The sequence below is a fragment of the Platalea leucorodia genome (genome assembly GCF_965183815.1).
Source record: "Platalea leucorodia genome assembly, chromosome: 2".
NCBI classification, from domain to species: Eukaryota; Metazoa; Chordata; class Aves; order Pelecaniformes; family Threskiornithidae; genus Platalea; species Platalea leucorodia.
Window position 1 is genome coordinate 80,767,124 of NC_138824.1, and position 14,848 is coordinate 80,781,971.

The window sequence follows — 14,848 nt, forward strand, 5'->3', positions numbered from 1 at the left end:
CATAGGGAAATGGAAAAGAAAGAGCCCCAGCAAAAAGAAATGGTGATCTGAAGCGTCCCCTTTGTTTAACAAAGACATTGTTAAAAAATTGTTCTGTTTTATTTAGAAGTTTAAATAATCATTAGAAGAGGGTCCAGAGTCTGGGGCTCAAGTCCTCACCCAGCACGTGCGGTAACCACCCAGCTGGAGACACTGCTCTCGCCGGCTCTAACATGCTCTTTCACCCTCTCCCAAGTGCAGTTCTGGATAGAAGTGGATAAAGACAGCTCTCCTCTTCCCTCCCTCCCTCTGCGACCCTAAAACTCCAGTGGCAAAGGCATTTGCTTACTCAGCGGCAGAGGAAGGACGATTAACCCTCATCTTTCTCGAGCAAGAATTTATCTGCCCGTCTCCATTTGCCAGCGCCTCTTGGGATTCAGCACAAGCCTCCTCCCCCCTGTATTTCTAAAATGCCCAAATCGGGTTGCTTTCATAAATCCCATGTTAATTTCTTAATTGGCTGAATGAATTGAATGAAATGAAATCCTGGTGAATGAAATGAAATGAAATCCTGGGGCTGTTCATGAACACTTTCAGATTAGCTGTAAACAGTTTCCAGTGAACAAATAAATCCTATTTAAAAAAAAAAAAAAAAAAATTAAAAAAAGGTGCAATTCCAGTCCAGGCAGTATCTCTCCCTTGCTTTCCAAAAAGCCTGGATTTCTTACAGCACGCGGCAGAGCTGAGCATGCCATCTCCTTGTGCCGGCCACCTCCCCAGGCCCCCAAGAGCAGCAGTGTCACCGCCAGCCCCAGGTTCGCCCGGGAGCCCAGGGAGTAACACAACATCGCCAAGGCCTCTGGGTAAGTTTCTCTTTTCCCAGGAGCTGAAAGGTGTGCTGAACATTTGGCTTTCCTTTCCCCAGGCTGTAATAATTAGTTGGCATTAGACAACAGCGTTATTAAATGCTCCTTCTCACTGTTGCTGGGATCGCCATCCATTTTCTATTTCACCAGACCCTTAGGGTGGGATTCATTCAGCCAAACTTGGAGGGCTACCATAGCGAGGTCTCTATTTGGGCAACTTATTTAGGCTTCGTTTATGTAGGCAGTGGAAAGAAACGGGCTCTTCTAGTGACCAGCCCTTCAAAGGGGACCATCCTTCAAAGAAAGACTCAAGTAGGCTGTATGGATGGTGGCACAGAAGTACCTGTCTCTCTCCACTGAATAAAAAGGGAGCCTGTGAGTGCCTTTTCCAGATGTAGATACCACCTTTTGAGATGCTTTAAACCTCAGAAAAAATAGATAAATGCTATTCTCAGAGAACGGTGCATTTTATGACCCAGCACTCTGGGTGTCTGCATGCCTTGAATAGCTCTGTGGTCTCTGCAGCACTGTCTGGACGCTGAGATGCCTTCCCCTAAGGTGACCATAGCACAGCAGCAGTTGGCTGTTCTCAGTGATGTTGTAAAAGGGCTCACTGATGTCAGGATACTCTTTAGTGCAACTGAGGACCGTTTCCACTGCTTTGCAGTTCCGTGAGGTTACGGCATCGCACAATGGAGCTACTCTTTTCTTTTTTTTGGAAATGAAGGCAGAGAGAAGGGAAAAAGAGAGACGGAGAGAGGGAGCAAGGTGAGGCTCAGACATCCCATGTGTTTTCCAGAGGAGAAAGAAGTCCCTGACCCTCTGCCAGACCAGCACCACAGAACAAAATGGTGCTCCAGAGAGGCTGGAATTGAGGTTTTTGACCTCAACCGATGCCTGTGAAACAACAAACCCAGTAACAAAACAGGACCCCCCCGTCCCCAGACCACATGACCACAAATTCCAGCCCATTGAACCACATCCCTTCGGCAGCAGTGATGTTCTGAGGGGCATTAAGCTGTGCCATGGTAGCAGCCTAGGCTCCCGATGTAGACAGCAGAGCTGAATCTGAATCTGAATTCTCTCAGTGCCAGGAGGCACACAAGGCGCGAACATCGTTCTTCCACTTCGATCGGTCTGCAGCTGCGTGCTCTGGAGTCCCAAGGGCCACAGCGCAGTCTTCTGTTGGTTTTTTCCTCAAGACATGACCGATCCAGCTCCATCTCCTCCTCCTCACTTCATTACTGATTTTCTCCATCTCCGCCATTTCGGGGTTTTTTTTGAAAGTTGATGCTCGTTGTTTCTGTGATTTTTTTTTTTTTTTTTTTCTTTTCTGGGAGGAGGTAGTTGGCCTCCTGCCCAACCCCCATGACTTGGAGGGCCAGTGGTTTTTCTGTCAGGGTGGCCTTCCCTTCGGTTGCGTTGGTTCACGGCACCTTCTTCAATTTTATCCGGTGCACCCTCCAGAGAGGGATCCCCTATCCACCACCCAGGGGATGCGCCTTATTGCCGTGCAGCCCCAGCCGAAGGAGACAGCAGAGCACTTGAGAGATTTCAAGCACCCAAGCCGGCAGTGGGACTGGCTTAGGTTTGTAACCCAGAGCTGCTCTCGAGTGCTTGGCCGGGCTCTTGCCTACACGTTGAAGCAGCGAGCCCGGCAGTTGCACGAGTAGCTTAAGCAGGGCTAACTGGAGGCTGCTGCCAGAAGGGGTGGCCAGTCCCACCCTCCTCCTCTCCCCATCTCTGACCCTGTCCCTTCTCCTCCCCTGTGCCTACCGCTTGTGCAAAGGCACTGAGCTACCTGAAGTCTATGTGTTCCTTGTACAGGGTGAGTTTCAGCCAGAGCAACAAGCCCTGGGATTTCTCCCAGCACTCCCAAGAGCTGGTGTAAGGGACGGGATAGGCGGCTGGGGAAGAGGGAGAAGGTGCAACTTACCCCTCGGCAGCGGACCGTGGTCTTGGAATGGACGAGTCCACTGCGTAACCACATCTTGTTTTAAAAGACAGCAGCAACAGTAATTTTTAAAGTAATATTTTAAAGTCTGAGCTTTTCCTTTTTTCCCTTGGCTCAGAGGTTCCCCACCACATTTGGCTTGCATCTAGAGCTGCACTGATTTTTTTTATTTCTGCAAGAGAAGAGAGAGGAGCACCCCCTGCCCCGCGGGCAGCCCGCCGGCACCCACACCTCACCTCTCCCAGGCTCACCTGCGAGTGCAGCGCACCCTCCCGCCCAGCTGGGAGGCGCCCCTGAGAGGAGGGGATGCAGACCCTCGGGGCAAAGAGGTTTTTCCTTCAGTCCTTGGTATGAACCAGCGTGCTGCGATGGTGGGGAACTGAACTGCAGGAGTTTGCCCTGAGGCCTCAGGAGGAGACCTGCTCTACCACGCTCTTCACTGAAGCAGAGGCCCGTGATCCTTTTGCTACAACAGGAATCCTGCTCCCAAGGGAAACAGTCAGAGAAAAGGCTTTGATATCCCTACACTACGGACTTTCCCCATATGAGGAATATTATGGCTGTACAAGAGCATGTACAAGAGCGTAGGAAGAAAAACATTGCAGAGATCTAAAATGGAATAGCCCACGCAGATTTATCAGCTAATGTAAAACTAGAAACAACCTTTCATAGCTACGTTTCTTGTGAAATATAAAAAAGACATCAAAAGAAATTATGATGTTGCTGATTTCAGCCTGGAAAGAGGCACAACTAAAAATTATTACACCCTTAACCTGCTCGTGATAATTTTGCTCTGTCCTGTTCAAATGAAAATAACAGACAAATTATGTAATCTTGGCAAGCGTTACTTTAATTCGTCAGAATTTATGCTGTATCTCTTTTCTTCCAAGCAATTGTATTGAAATGTGTGCAGGCAAGGTTGTCCTCCAGCAGCGGTCTTGTTTTTTGTTCTCCATTTTCACATAAACTCCATATAGATGGTAATATACACGTATCTACGGAGAGGTGCTGGCAAAAAGAAAGCTCTTTGTGAGGCTGACTAATCGTTAGACTTCTTTCACTAAAAATGTTAAAGATGTGCAGGTGCTTCTGTATTTAGAAAGGGATTTATAATTAAGACATGGACATCTAGTGAATAGTGTATCTATCTTCTGCAGCAGGATTTACACTATGCCTGGTTTTGAGGACTACACGGGAGCTTTAATTCCCTGTAGCGAATCAGTGTCAAGGCTGGGATAATATTGAGACAAGGTCAAATAGTGAGGATTGCTTGTGAGAGGTCGGTTTTGTCCTTCCTTATATTCCACTATCTTTTTAATTTGGGGTGGAGTTTTTTTGGTAATAAATCGACACAGAGCTGCTGCAACAAGCTACATGCAAGAACTTTTTCCTATCAGGTCTCGTATTGAGACCGTACTTGGAAAAGCCTTGCAACCACCAGAAGAGAGACGAGATTTATTCTGAATGCAGTATTCATAAAAAGAGCTGGCCAGATGACGGTGCTCCAGCAGTCAGAGGCCAAATCCTGCCCCTTTCCACTTGGGTTAGGGTTTTTATCTTACAACTTTACTTGGGAAATGGAGATACGATGGGCAGACTTGTTATATGATGGATTTTAAGCCTAAAACTCAAGTAAAACCTTGGCTCTTGTATATTTAAGTTGTATTTGAAAGTGGTCCTTAAGCTCCTACGCCTTTTAGATGTTTTTGACAGAGATACTCAACAATGTAATAAAAACACATCAATCTTTACATAAACCTTACTTCAAAAAAAGGAGCAAAAAATATGCTTGTTATTTTGCTTAGTTTTTTATTCCATCATTATGGCACAAGACAGAACTTAAAGACAACATCACTGAATAAGTCTTCAACTTCATTAAAATTAAGACTAATATGTTTTATAAAATTCATTTGATATGATACACTTTCCCTTATCAAGCGATAAAAAGAATTTTCTCTAGAATACTGAAGTACATTGCCACCTGCTGGCCATAAACAATTTTGCAATTTAGAAACGCCAGAACGTGTATAAAACAGCAACATTTAACAACGCAACAGACAGTTATTGAAGAAGTACTATTGACCCAGACTTTGGCACAATATTTATAGAAATGCAGCTGTGAACTTCTCCAAACGTCATGTTAATTTCTGAAACTCTGTGTGATTCCCTTTCGTATGCCCCTCTGCATTTTTTTTTCTTTCTCTTAACTTATTTAATGCTGAAGCTTTGTTATTTCAAAGGAAAAGCCATATTATTTCTCAGTTGTTACACACCTCAATTTATTGGGTTTGGGTTTCTAAAATTTGGATTCCAGTTTATTGTTTTAGAACAATACATAAAATCACACATTTATAAATATATATATTATATCCTGTATACATAACCTCTGTTTTCCTCTAGAATGGGAGGGCAGACCTTCGCACTACATCCTTAGCTGGTTTAGGCACAGCCTTGCCCTTAGCTGATTCTCTGAGCTCCTTCCTACCAGAATCTAAAAAAATATTTTTACAATCTTGTATCAAATTTTAATTCCACTTGTAAATATATTTATAAGAAAAAAATATTTGGTATTTTCCCCTGTCACTAGTACCCTTATAAAATATATGGCTTTTCATGTTCCACTCTATTTTAGTGTTTTTCAATAGGCAGTGAAAAGAAGGACAACTTCCCCCTTTAACAGTTTTTTTTTTATACAAGCACAGAAACCAGCTTGTGCACCTTCTATAGAATTCCAATGCATATCACGGTAATGTAAGTGCAGTGATTTTTAAAAAAGCAGTCATGATTGATTGACATCTGTATATGAAAACATAATATATGATTATCATACAATACCCATTACAGAATATACAATCATCAAAACTGCAGATATATAAATACATTTTTAGCAACATCAAAGCAACAGTTTTATCTTATACACAGCATATGCATACAGAGTTATTACACTAAAATTTTCATCTTGTTTTTTCCTCAAAAGCTTGGTGTAGAACAGGAACATACTGCATTTGTAAATGGACTGCTTGACAGTGCTGTTAAGAAATTAAAGTGAACAAAGTTTAAAAAAAGTATATGCGATTCAGCTGGTATAAAACAAAAAAGCCCTCCCCATTTTCCAATGTCACAGTTGTTTTCCTATGAGAGGGAGGCATAGGTACGAGTGGCAGTTCTGCAGGGTCCGATCATACAAGGGTTTCCGGGAGGGCATCGGGGTTATCAGCTGATAAAAGCTCCCAGATTTGCCACCGCTCCCTTTGCCAATCATGCCAGTCTGCCTCTGAAACATTTTTACTGTTCTGACTGTGAGGTGCTGTGGAATAGATGTGACCCGCTTGGCTGCGCGGGGCCGGCCGCTCCTGCCTGGAGGTGGCCTGGTCAGGGGCTTTGGCTGGCGGTCCTCCAGCTGCTCTGGTCCCTGAACTTTTTTCTTGGCGTTGAAGTCTCCACAGAGAGTGCAACGTTGAAGAAACGCTCGATCGCTGTGACAAGGCAGAGCTTGTTTTTGCTGGGCCTGGGTAGGGGGGTGGTGGCCTCTCTTTTCTGTAGGAGGGCTTGGCTGTGCTTTGTGAACAACCCACATTCGAGTCGTGCTCACTGAGGTCCTCCACACTGCTTAAAGTCAAATGCCGCTCCGACTTTGAGTGTGACAGGTCTGAACTCCTACTGCCGACTTCGACTTGCGGGTTACTGCACACCCGAGACACCGTGGGATGGAGCTGACACTCAGAAATGGCAGCAGTCGTCTGGCTCCTTTGCATGACCTGCCTGCCGTTGTCCAAGTCGGAGGAGCTGCCCTGCCACCGAGGAGAATACATGGCGAGGTTCCCCTGGGAAAGGGAGCACGGTCCGGGTCGCAGCAAGCTGCTTTCATAAATGTTCCCGTAAGAACCTGGGGGGCAGAGTCAGAGAGACAACATCAGTCTGCGTAATCCCTTACGCGGCGTTTAACAAGTTACTGCTTTTCCCCTGCATCACTCTGCAGAAGAGGGATGGGGACTTCCCTCATCAGGCTCTGCGACGGAAGGTGGAACAGCCTCACCACCGGCTGAACCCGGGGACACAGAGCAGCAGCCCTACGTCTACCTGAACCATGTCGAACGTTACCCGGTGACTCTAATGCTTTGCTCTGACATAAAGCCTTGCGGCACTTAACATCTTTCAAATGCTTGAAAAGCAGGGGGCTGTTTTAGTCTCGCAGTGCCTCTGTGAGGTGGGTGCAGATGGGAGAAAAACAAAGGCAGGACAGGCCAGGGACTTGCCGGGACCACGCTGGCCAGCGGCAGGGTCAGCACCCAGGGCTGCCGACCGCACAGCCTGTGCTAGTGCCACTGCGGCGGCTGCTCTCAAATCCCCACCGGGCCTTCACCTTCCAATGACTTTCAGGAGACTAAAAAACTATTTTTTGAAGTAATTTTAAAATGACTTTTTAAATGATCTTGTGGCAGTTTGAAATGTTGCTGCGTTTGTATAACCACTGTGCTTCTCTGTGTTTTATTGAACAGCAACCTTCTAAAAGTCCAGCTCTGGACAGTGCGAGTTCTCCTACAGGTTTCACTGCCATTTCTCCAACCCAGGAAGCTGTTAAGCCTTTCCTAGATTTGGGCTTAAAACTTCTGAAAAATAACTGACCTGTCATTGCTGGATCTTTGCAGCCACTTTTCAGCGTTGAATGCCAGGTGCCCCAGATATCAAAATGATCTTCGGAAACATCTAAATAGCAGTAAGAGCAGGAAGATGATGAAGAATCGATCCTTAATGAACAAGTGATTATTTAAAAGCGTTCAAACAGAACAGTAAGTTAAGAGGACATAAAACTTTATGTAAGGTATCAGAGTCGTTAACATATACTAGCATCTGGCTTACCTGGAACCTAACAAACAGATCTCAAATGTGTTGTTCACAGTTACTTGCTGTTTCAGACTCAGATCCTGTAATGAATTCAGTGAGCTCTGTATGGGCAGGACACCTGAGCTTGCTGAGAGAGTGGAATTTCCCTTAAGCCTCACTGAAGTCAGTGGGAGAACTTGCAGGAGAACAGGAGGATTTGGTCAACAGAAGGTAGTTCATGTGCTTTTTAGGGGAAAGAATGGCAAAGCTCCGTCAGGCAGCCCCAGCCCCAGGGGTCACTGTAAGGCATGCTTTATCAACCTGCAGCATCACTTGGTTCTTACAAGGGAGCGCTGTCACAGAACAGAGATTTAATGAAATGCACACGTCGGGCATTGTGCTGGATTATAACTGTTCCGTGCCTTTTTCTGATTCCATCTGGCAGTAAAGGAATTTCCTAATTCGTCATGGTCCAGTATTGTTGTGATGCATATTAAAGTCCAAAAGATGGTTAATATGATAAAACTTCATGCAATTTCCCATTTATAACTTATTAGAAATTGGACCAGATTTTGAAACCTATTCAGAGATTTAGATGCTGAATGCAGAAGATAAATGCCCATTGGCATTTATAAAGCATATAATTGAGATAATAGTCTAAATTGCATTAATTCCAAAGGGAATTAAGTGCCTAACCAGTACCTCTGAAATAAAATGTTTTTTAAAATACCACCAGTTATCTGCATCCCTAAGCACTGAAAATCCTTGAAGTTTGTCTCACTAAATACGCGTTTCACGAATGTAAATTTTTAAAACATATTTTTAAATGAAAAGCATCTTGAAGTGCTGGTGAGCTATCAGTTTAAACCACAGTTGTTTACAGAAGAAACCATTCAGGTGTGTGCTCCCTAGATAGCTATGGAAATTATGGATCCTTGCAGTAGTATTGCTAGGTGTGTAACTGGTAGCAGATGTAAAGCTGTGCAGCTCAGCTGTATTCTCCAATGAGAAGGAGCTGAGATCATTCTTTTCAACTGGAGAAAATTTGTAGCTTGACGCCTTCAAGTCTCAGATTTTTCCAAAGTCTGGACCACAACCTGTCAGGTATTACAGTCCTATGGAGCAGGACTAGAAATCAGAATCTTTGCCACACTGTCACAGACAGGCTGAAAAGCGGGACATACACAACTCTATTTTCCTAAATAATAGCTCCAAGGTTTGCGAAACGCCATACCAAGAGCATCCCTGATAGGTGGCTGAGCTAACAAGGAGGACTGAGCACAGACCCTTCGGGCTCAATGCAAGGATGTTGGTCAGTCATTTCTCGTAAGGTTATTTACACTGTTGCTTCTCAGCTCCTGGCAGATGATAAAACAGAGCAGACAGGCACTTTTCAATTATTTCAGAAACCCCCATCAGTCGCTGAGGAGGAGGAACATGAGCAGGATGTACTCTACCTTTTCCAGCCTGTGATGCAGAAGAATTCTCCTTTGTCTTAGGCTGCAAGTGTCCAACCAGCGTGTACTGTTCAGGTACCTTGTACAGCTTATCTGGGCTGCGGGCAACTTCTTCTTGCCTTGCCATCAGCGAGCGCTCAGACAGTACCGGGGAGTTGTTGTCGTAAGGGGAGACATCTCCGCTTGAAGCTTTGTTGGAGTCTGTGGAAGAATGTCTTCCTCCTGTGGAGTAGGAACCTTCTGACCGCAGCATCTCAGGGCTCCTGAGAAATTTTGATAAAGAAACTACTGTTAATGAAAAATGCTTTATGTTCACAGCTACAGGTGCAGTTTGACATCATACAAATAAAATCAAACACAGGAGTATGATCACAGCTGCTGAAATGAAAACACTTCAGAAGCAGTATAGAGGTGAATTTTCCATGAGTAAAACTTTTGCCATGAAGTGGCCAGCAGAGGCCACTAAAAATCAAAAGATGTTGCTGTCAAGAAAGAAAACAACAAAAAACACACAACCGTACAGTTCACCACAGGAAATTAAATAGTGAATCAATTCCTTATGTTACCTTGACAATTTAGCTTGTTGCGACAGTAAATCTGAGGGCATGATAGGGAAGATTAGTTTGATGCTAAGCAGTATGCTAAACTCACTTTTTCCATTCTGCAGTACTCCACAGTTCGAGAAATCAAAACCACTGCTTGCCTCTCACACTGTGAGAAGGATCCTCTTCTAGAGACATCAGAAGGTAAATATTCTACAGGGGACAAGTAGATGTATCTACCGTACCTCTGGTGGGGGCAGCAAACAACTGGCTCTGCTGATAACTTCTACAACTTCTTTTACCCTTTCACCTTTACATCACCAACAGCATGGCCTGCATTTAATTCTGACACAAAAAGGCAAACAAAACCCCCACCAAAGTACAGCCAAGGCTCAGAGAGACAACTCTCATGTTTAAAGTGTGCTGGGAACACTGAGGGAGATTTCCTGAACTGTTACCGCTTACTACGCAGACAGGAGGCAATCTGTGATTCACTAAACCTCCCAAAGAATACGTAGAAACACTCTGTAAACAAACATAACTTTCTTCCTATTGGTTCACCCTCATTTGTATTTCTATTACTCATTTTTCATTCCTCTGCACCTTGATCTTTGTTTCTTAGATGCTCCTCTTTTGCTTCTCGAGTCAAACACTTCTCTCGGTGACCTCAAGTTACTATCTGCTCTAATGGCATGTGATACGACAGAGGCTTTCTTGTAAATGTGTACTGAAAATAGTGAGCCCTTCTCAGACTCAAATCCAAAGAGAGCTTGAACTGAGTGAGCAGCCAAAGCACATTACTTGTTATGGAACACTAACCCTCTTTCCAGACAAGTGAAATAAAACTGAAGAAAGAAAATAAATAAAACACACAGTGGTAAGACAGGCTAGCCAAAGCACACTACATATTAATACGGAAATAATGACAAAATTAACACCACTTTCAAGCTGTTGGTTTTTTTTCCTGACCAATTTACACATTGCATGTCCCAAAACAGAAAACATACACACTCAACATCATGATTTTTATGTTATTCTATATTCCTTTTTTTTTCTTTTTCAGTATAAAAGCAACCATAAAGCCTTGGGAATTAACTTAAGTTTACTCCTTGGTAACTCCCAGCAAGAAATCCATCACTGAACTGATCCGGAACCTCAGCTGGGGCCAACTCACAAACCCAGAGCTGACATTTGGAAAAGTAGAGCTGTCCCAGGCTTCCCACTGTGGTTGGTATGGTAATGTTGGGGAGTCGTTAAAAAAAAAAAAAAAAGTAAATCATGCCTCAATTATGTAACTTCCCATCTCAACTTCTCATCTGAAGATGAGTCCCAGGTAAATTAATCTATAGACAGCCACACTCTGAAGAATTATTGTCTTTCAAGTATGTACACTTTTTTTTTTTTCTCTTTTTTTTTCCCCTTACACCTCTCTTTCTGCCCTCCTAAGTTCTAAAAAAAACTTGTACAGTGAGTTAAGATGAGATTTAAGCAGTGTCTCTGGAATTTTAGAAGAACCAGAAAACCTGAGAGAAAAGGGGAGAATTGTTGGTATCTGTAGATTTCCTATGACCAAATGTCTTTCTCTCCAGCTTTGTAGACTACACGTCATCTAAACCTCACTCTGCTAGCATACAGACATACTTAGCACTAACGGTGACACCAATAAGGCTTATTGTATGTAAACCTTTGCAGGATCCAAACCTAACTGTGTTGCACAGGGCAAAGAGAGAGGTATACCACCACTTAGCCATGGCAAGGTAACACAAGGAATAGGGGAAAAGGGAAATGGAAATGAAAGAATGTGGGAACATAAACTTGAGCTTTGTGAAACACTGATTTCATGTCTTACCTTGAATGATCTGTTATAGTCTATCTCTTCTCAAGACAGAGCTCCTGATAAAAATTTACTTAAATGGAAACTGTCAAGTCTTTGGAAAGATCCAAATGTTCAAGTTTCTAAACTCATTTACAGTTTCTGCTAGTAAGCCCATGCAATTATATATATAAAATATAACTTTCAAATTTGTTTAGAAAAAATAGTTTTAAAAATCAAAGAAAATGCCTGTGGACTCTGCCAATCTTACTGCAAGAAACCATCAAAATGGATTGAATAAAGTTGGAAACTGATCTCCTACATTTGCAGCTTTACGATGCTCTTCACGAACAAAATACAACACAACTTGCAAGAGACTTTGGCTTGCATCTTTCCAAATAAAGAATGAATTCTCACATATTCCTTAAAACAAAACTTTTGCATCTGTTTGCTTTATGGTTTGAGTTCAATAGCAAATGGATATTTACTAAAATTGAAAATTCATCTTCCCCTGGATAGCTGTGAGGTTCTCTACCCACACACCAGGGAAAAACTAAATTGGGAGGCAAATTGTGCAAGATACCCACTCGCCTATATGCAGTCCATGAATAAGGGCAGATTATGGTATCCACAAAGAATAATAGAAGATTATGTATTATCAAATGTGAGAAATGGGAAGGCAAGCGAAGTATTTTCTAGTGGTTATGAACTATGTTAAAGAAAAGATTTAAAAAGTGGTTATGTACAAACTGAAAGATTTGAAAGCTGCAGAAGGAACCTATGCCACATGTGTTCCAAAACAGTATTTTAGATTCCAAAACGAAAATCAGCTATGCTGTAAAGGAGTCTTGGGCTTTCCTTTTTAACTGGCATCCTTCTGAACTGATGTTATCCACCAGAGCCTACTTGCATGGGTGAATTGGAAAAATGTTAATAATAATAATTACTTCTACTGGAGCTATTCCTACTTTTCTGCTGGCATTAAGGTCATCAAAACAGGAAATCCCTTTCTGGTTTTGGCAGAAATCCTTTTCTGTTATACCTTAAAGCTTCTGAGTGGGAAAACAATTATGTCTTACAAGAGGCAAATCATAGAGAGTGTGACGGCTTGGCAGCATGCAGTAGTAATTACCATACATATTTGAGCAACACAGGTGCCACCAACAAAACAGATTATTATGGGATTATGATGTGGTTGCTACTGTAACAGGGTAGAGGACTCAATGATTCAGGGAGCCTCTGCAGCTTTGAAAACTGCATTTTCGCATACTACATGGCCTATCATATGGCTTCATCTTTGCACCATAGGTTAGGATGGATTAAAACCCATCATCACCTTCCAAAAACATTTGAAAATTCTATAACTTTGAAACTCATCTACTCTAAAAGGACTACCAACTATGATAAGCAATAAATAATCATAAGAAACAGATTTTATTTTTGTGTTAGTTTAAAGATGCTTCATCTTACAGCTGGAAACCCCAAATTCCATTGTCATCAAGCCAACATACAAAAAAGTTAGGGAAGTCATCCACAAGAGCAGACTTCAGAATTGCTGCCAATGGTAATTAGCGCTTTACCATGAACGACTTCCATAAACTCGCTGACACACCACTCACGATGCTCAGCTCTTAAGAGAACCGAAAGATGAGGAACATCTGATTTGTCCTCCACCGGGGAGGAAAAGAGATTGTGTTTTCTCTGTTAGATCAGAGCCAAGAAAGCATTTGTAACGACATCAAAAGCAGAGATGTGAGGGCAATTGCAGAAGCAGGACCTTCAGAGCAATTAACATGACATTGAAGTCTTGAAGTTGATCCCACACTCCATGTTATGCAGTGAACTAGCTTTTCTGATGAAGATTGTCTCAAGAATACGTAAAGCTTTCTGTTCCACGGATCCCAATTTGGATCTTGACTACATGTCCAGGAAATCTCCAAGAGTAGTAAGGATGTATTTTGGAGGCTCATTTTTGTCAAATCAAGACAAACGTCTCCTTGTTGTCTGCTGCCTCACATTTCTCACAGGAAAAATAACCAACAAATATATAGCCTCAAAATTGACATTATGTTCTGAAATAGATTAATCTCTTAAGAGCATCACACTCTTAGCAATAACACTAAGCAACATTCCCTCTAATTGCCTGGAATATCTTAACCAAGAAGTTGTAATCACAGTGAAAACATATCTCATTAACATTAAGAATAAATCACTTACATGATAGCAGAGCAGAAGAAAAATGACAGATAGATAGTAAGTTTCTCCTATCTCAGTGATACTTCATCTGCCCATTACTGAAAATACAATAAATGGGTACTAGTGTAGCTATATGTTCCTATTTGGTTTCGCAACCTTTCCTTACAAAACCCCTTTTGTCAGTTGTGACCAGCTTTGCACAAAAGATCCATTTTCTCCTGTAGGTGTGCATGCTGGCTGAAAAGTAAGGAAGCTCAAGGTCAAGGTCAATTAACTTAAAGAAAACAGGATTTAACAATAATCTCTTACATCCACAATTATTTGCAACAAATTTATGCTCAATTGATATGTGTAGCCACATGAGAGATATAATTTTATGTCTTTCTACTACATAGATGGTGAAATCCAGCATGAAGGTTTTTATTAGCTTGAGTTAGAAACACGATCATTCCAAACTGAGGGCTTAAAGAAAGAAGTCTCTACAGGCTTTACCATATGTCATGTGATTTGCAGCGTCTCCCCTAATTGTGGTCTTGGCTCACGGCAAATGTGAACAAGTGTAAAAGACAGCCAACGTACCTCTAATTATCCTGCATTTATTGTGATCTAAATATACACATGCTATGTGTCAGTCAGACATAAACTAATTGAAATTATTTCATGTCTCTGGTACGCTAAGAAAACACACAGAGACAATTACCACAGATCAGATGATCTGTGATAATTTGCTACTGCATGTTATCTGTACATGTGGTTAAGTCAACAAACTAATAAAATCCTTTACAACACATGATATATTCTGCATGTATTTTTGTTTTTAATTTTTATAATTAAAGAAAGCTTCTTCCTCCATGTGTTAATTATACTATTTCTTTTACACCTCTTCCTTTAAAGCCAGGCACACTATTACATTACCTCCAACTATACAATGTTCAGAGGGAGAGGAAAAAAAATCATAGCTAACTGACTGTACAAATTCAATTTTAATTATACTCTGAATGCACTAGGCACTTTCCACACACACAGGAAGACAAAGTCCAATCTGTCCCAGAGAGTTTAGAGTCTAGGAAACCTCTTAAAAGTTACTTAAAGCAAGCTTGTCAAATTTTGTGATTTTTGGGTCTGACATATTGGGATTCACTAGAATAAAGGCAATGACTGCGTGTCCCATGAGAAAGCCAGGAATCCTGTTAATCCGAATGTACAAACTCATAGCG

The 14,848-nt window shown here is 42.2% G+C and overlaps 1 protein-coding gene across 1 annotated transcript in view; it reads right to left on the bottom strand.

Moving 5' to 3' along the window:
- Positions 1-4,724: 4,724 nt before the first annotated feature.
- The window catches only part of ARHGAP6 (Rho GTPase activating protein 6), a 166,996-nt gene continuing 156,872 nt past the window's right edge, over positions 4,725-14,848 (bottom strand). Inside the window, exons 11-13 of the mRNA XM_082337824.1 lie at positions 9,081-9,343; positions 7,426-7,506; positions 4,725-6,685 (exon numbers count right to left, since the gene is read on the bottom strand). Coding sequence (XP_082193950.1) covers positions 5,979-6,685; positions 7,426-7,506; positions 9,081-9,343 — 1,051 coding nt within the window. The 3' untranslated portion in view covers positions 4,725-5,978. The remainder of the gene's footprint in view (positions 6,686-7,425; positions 7,507-9,080; positions 9,344-14,848) is intronic.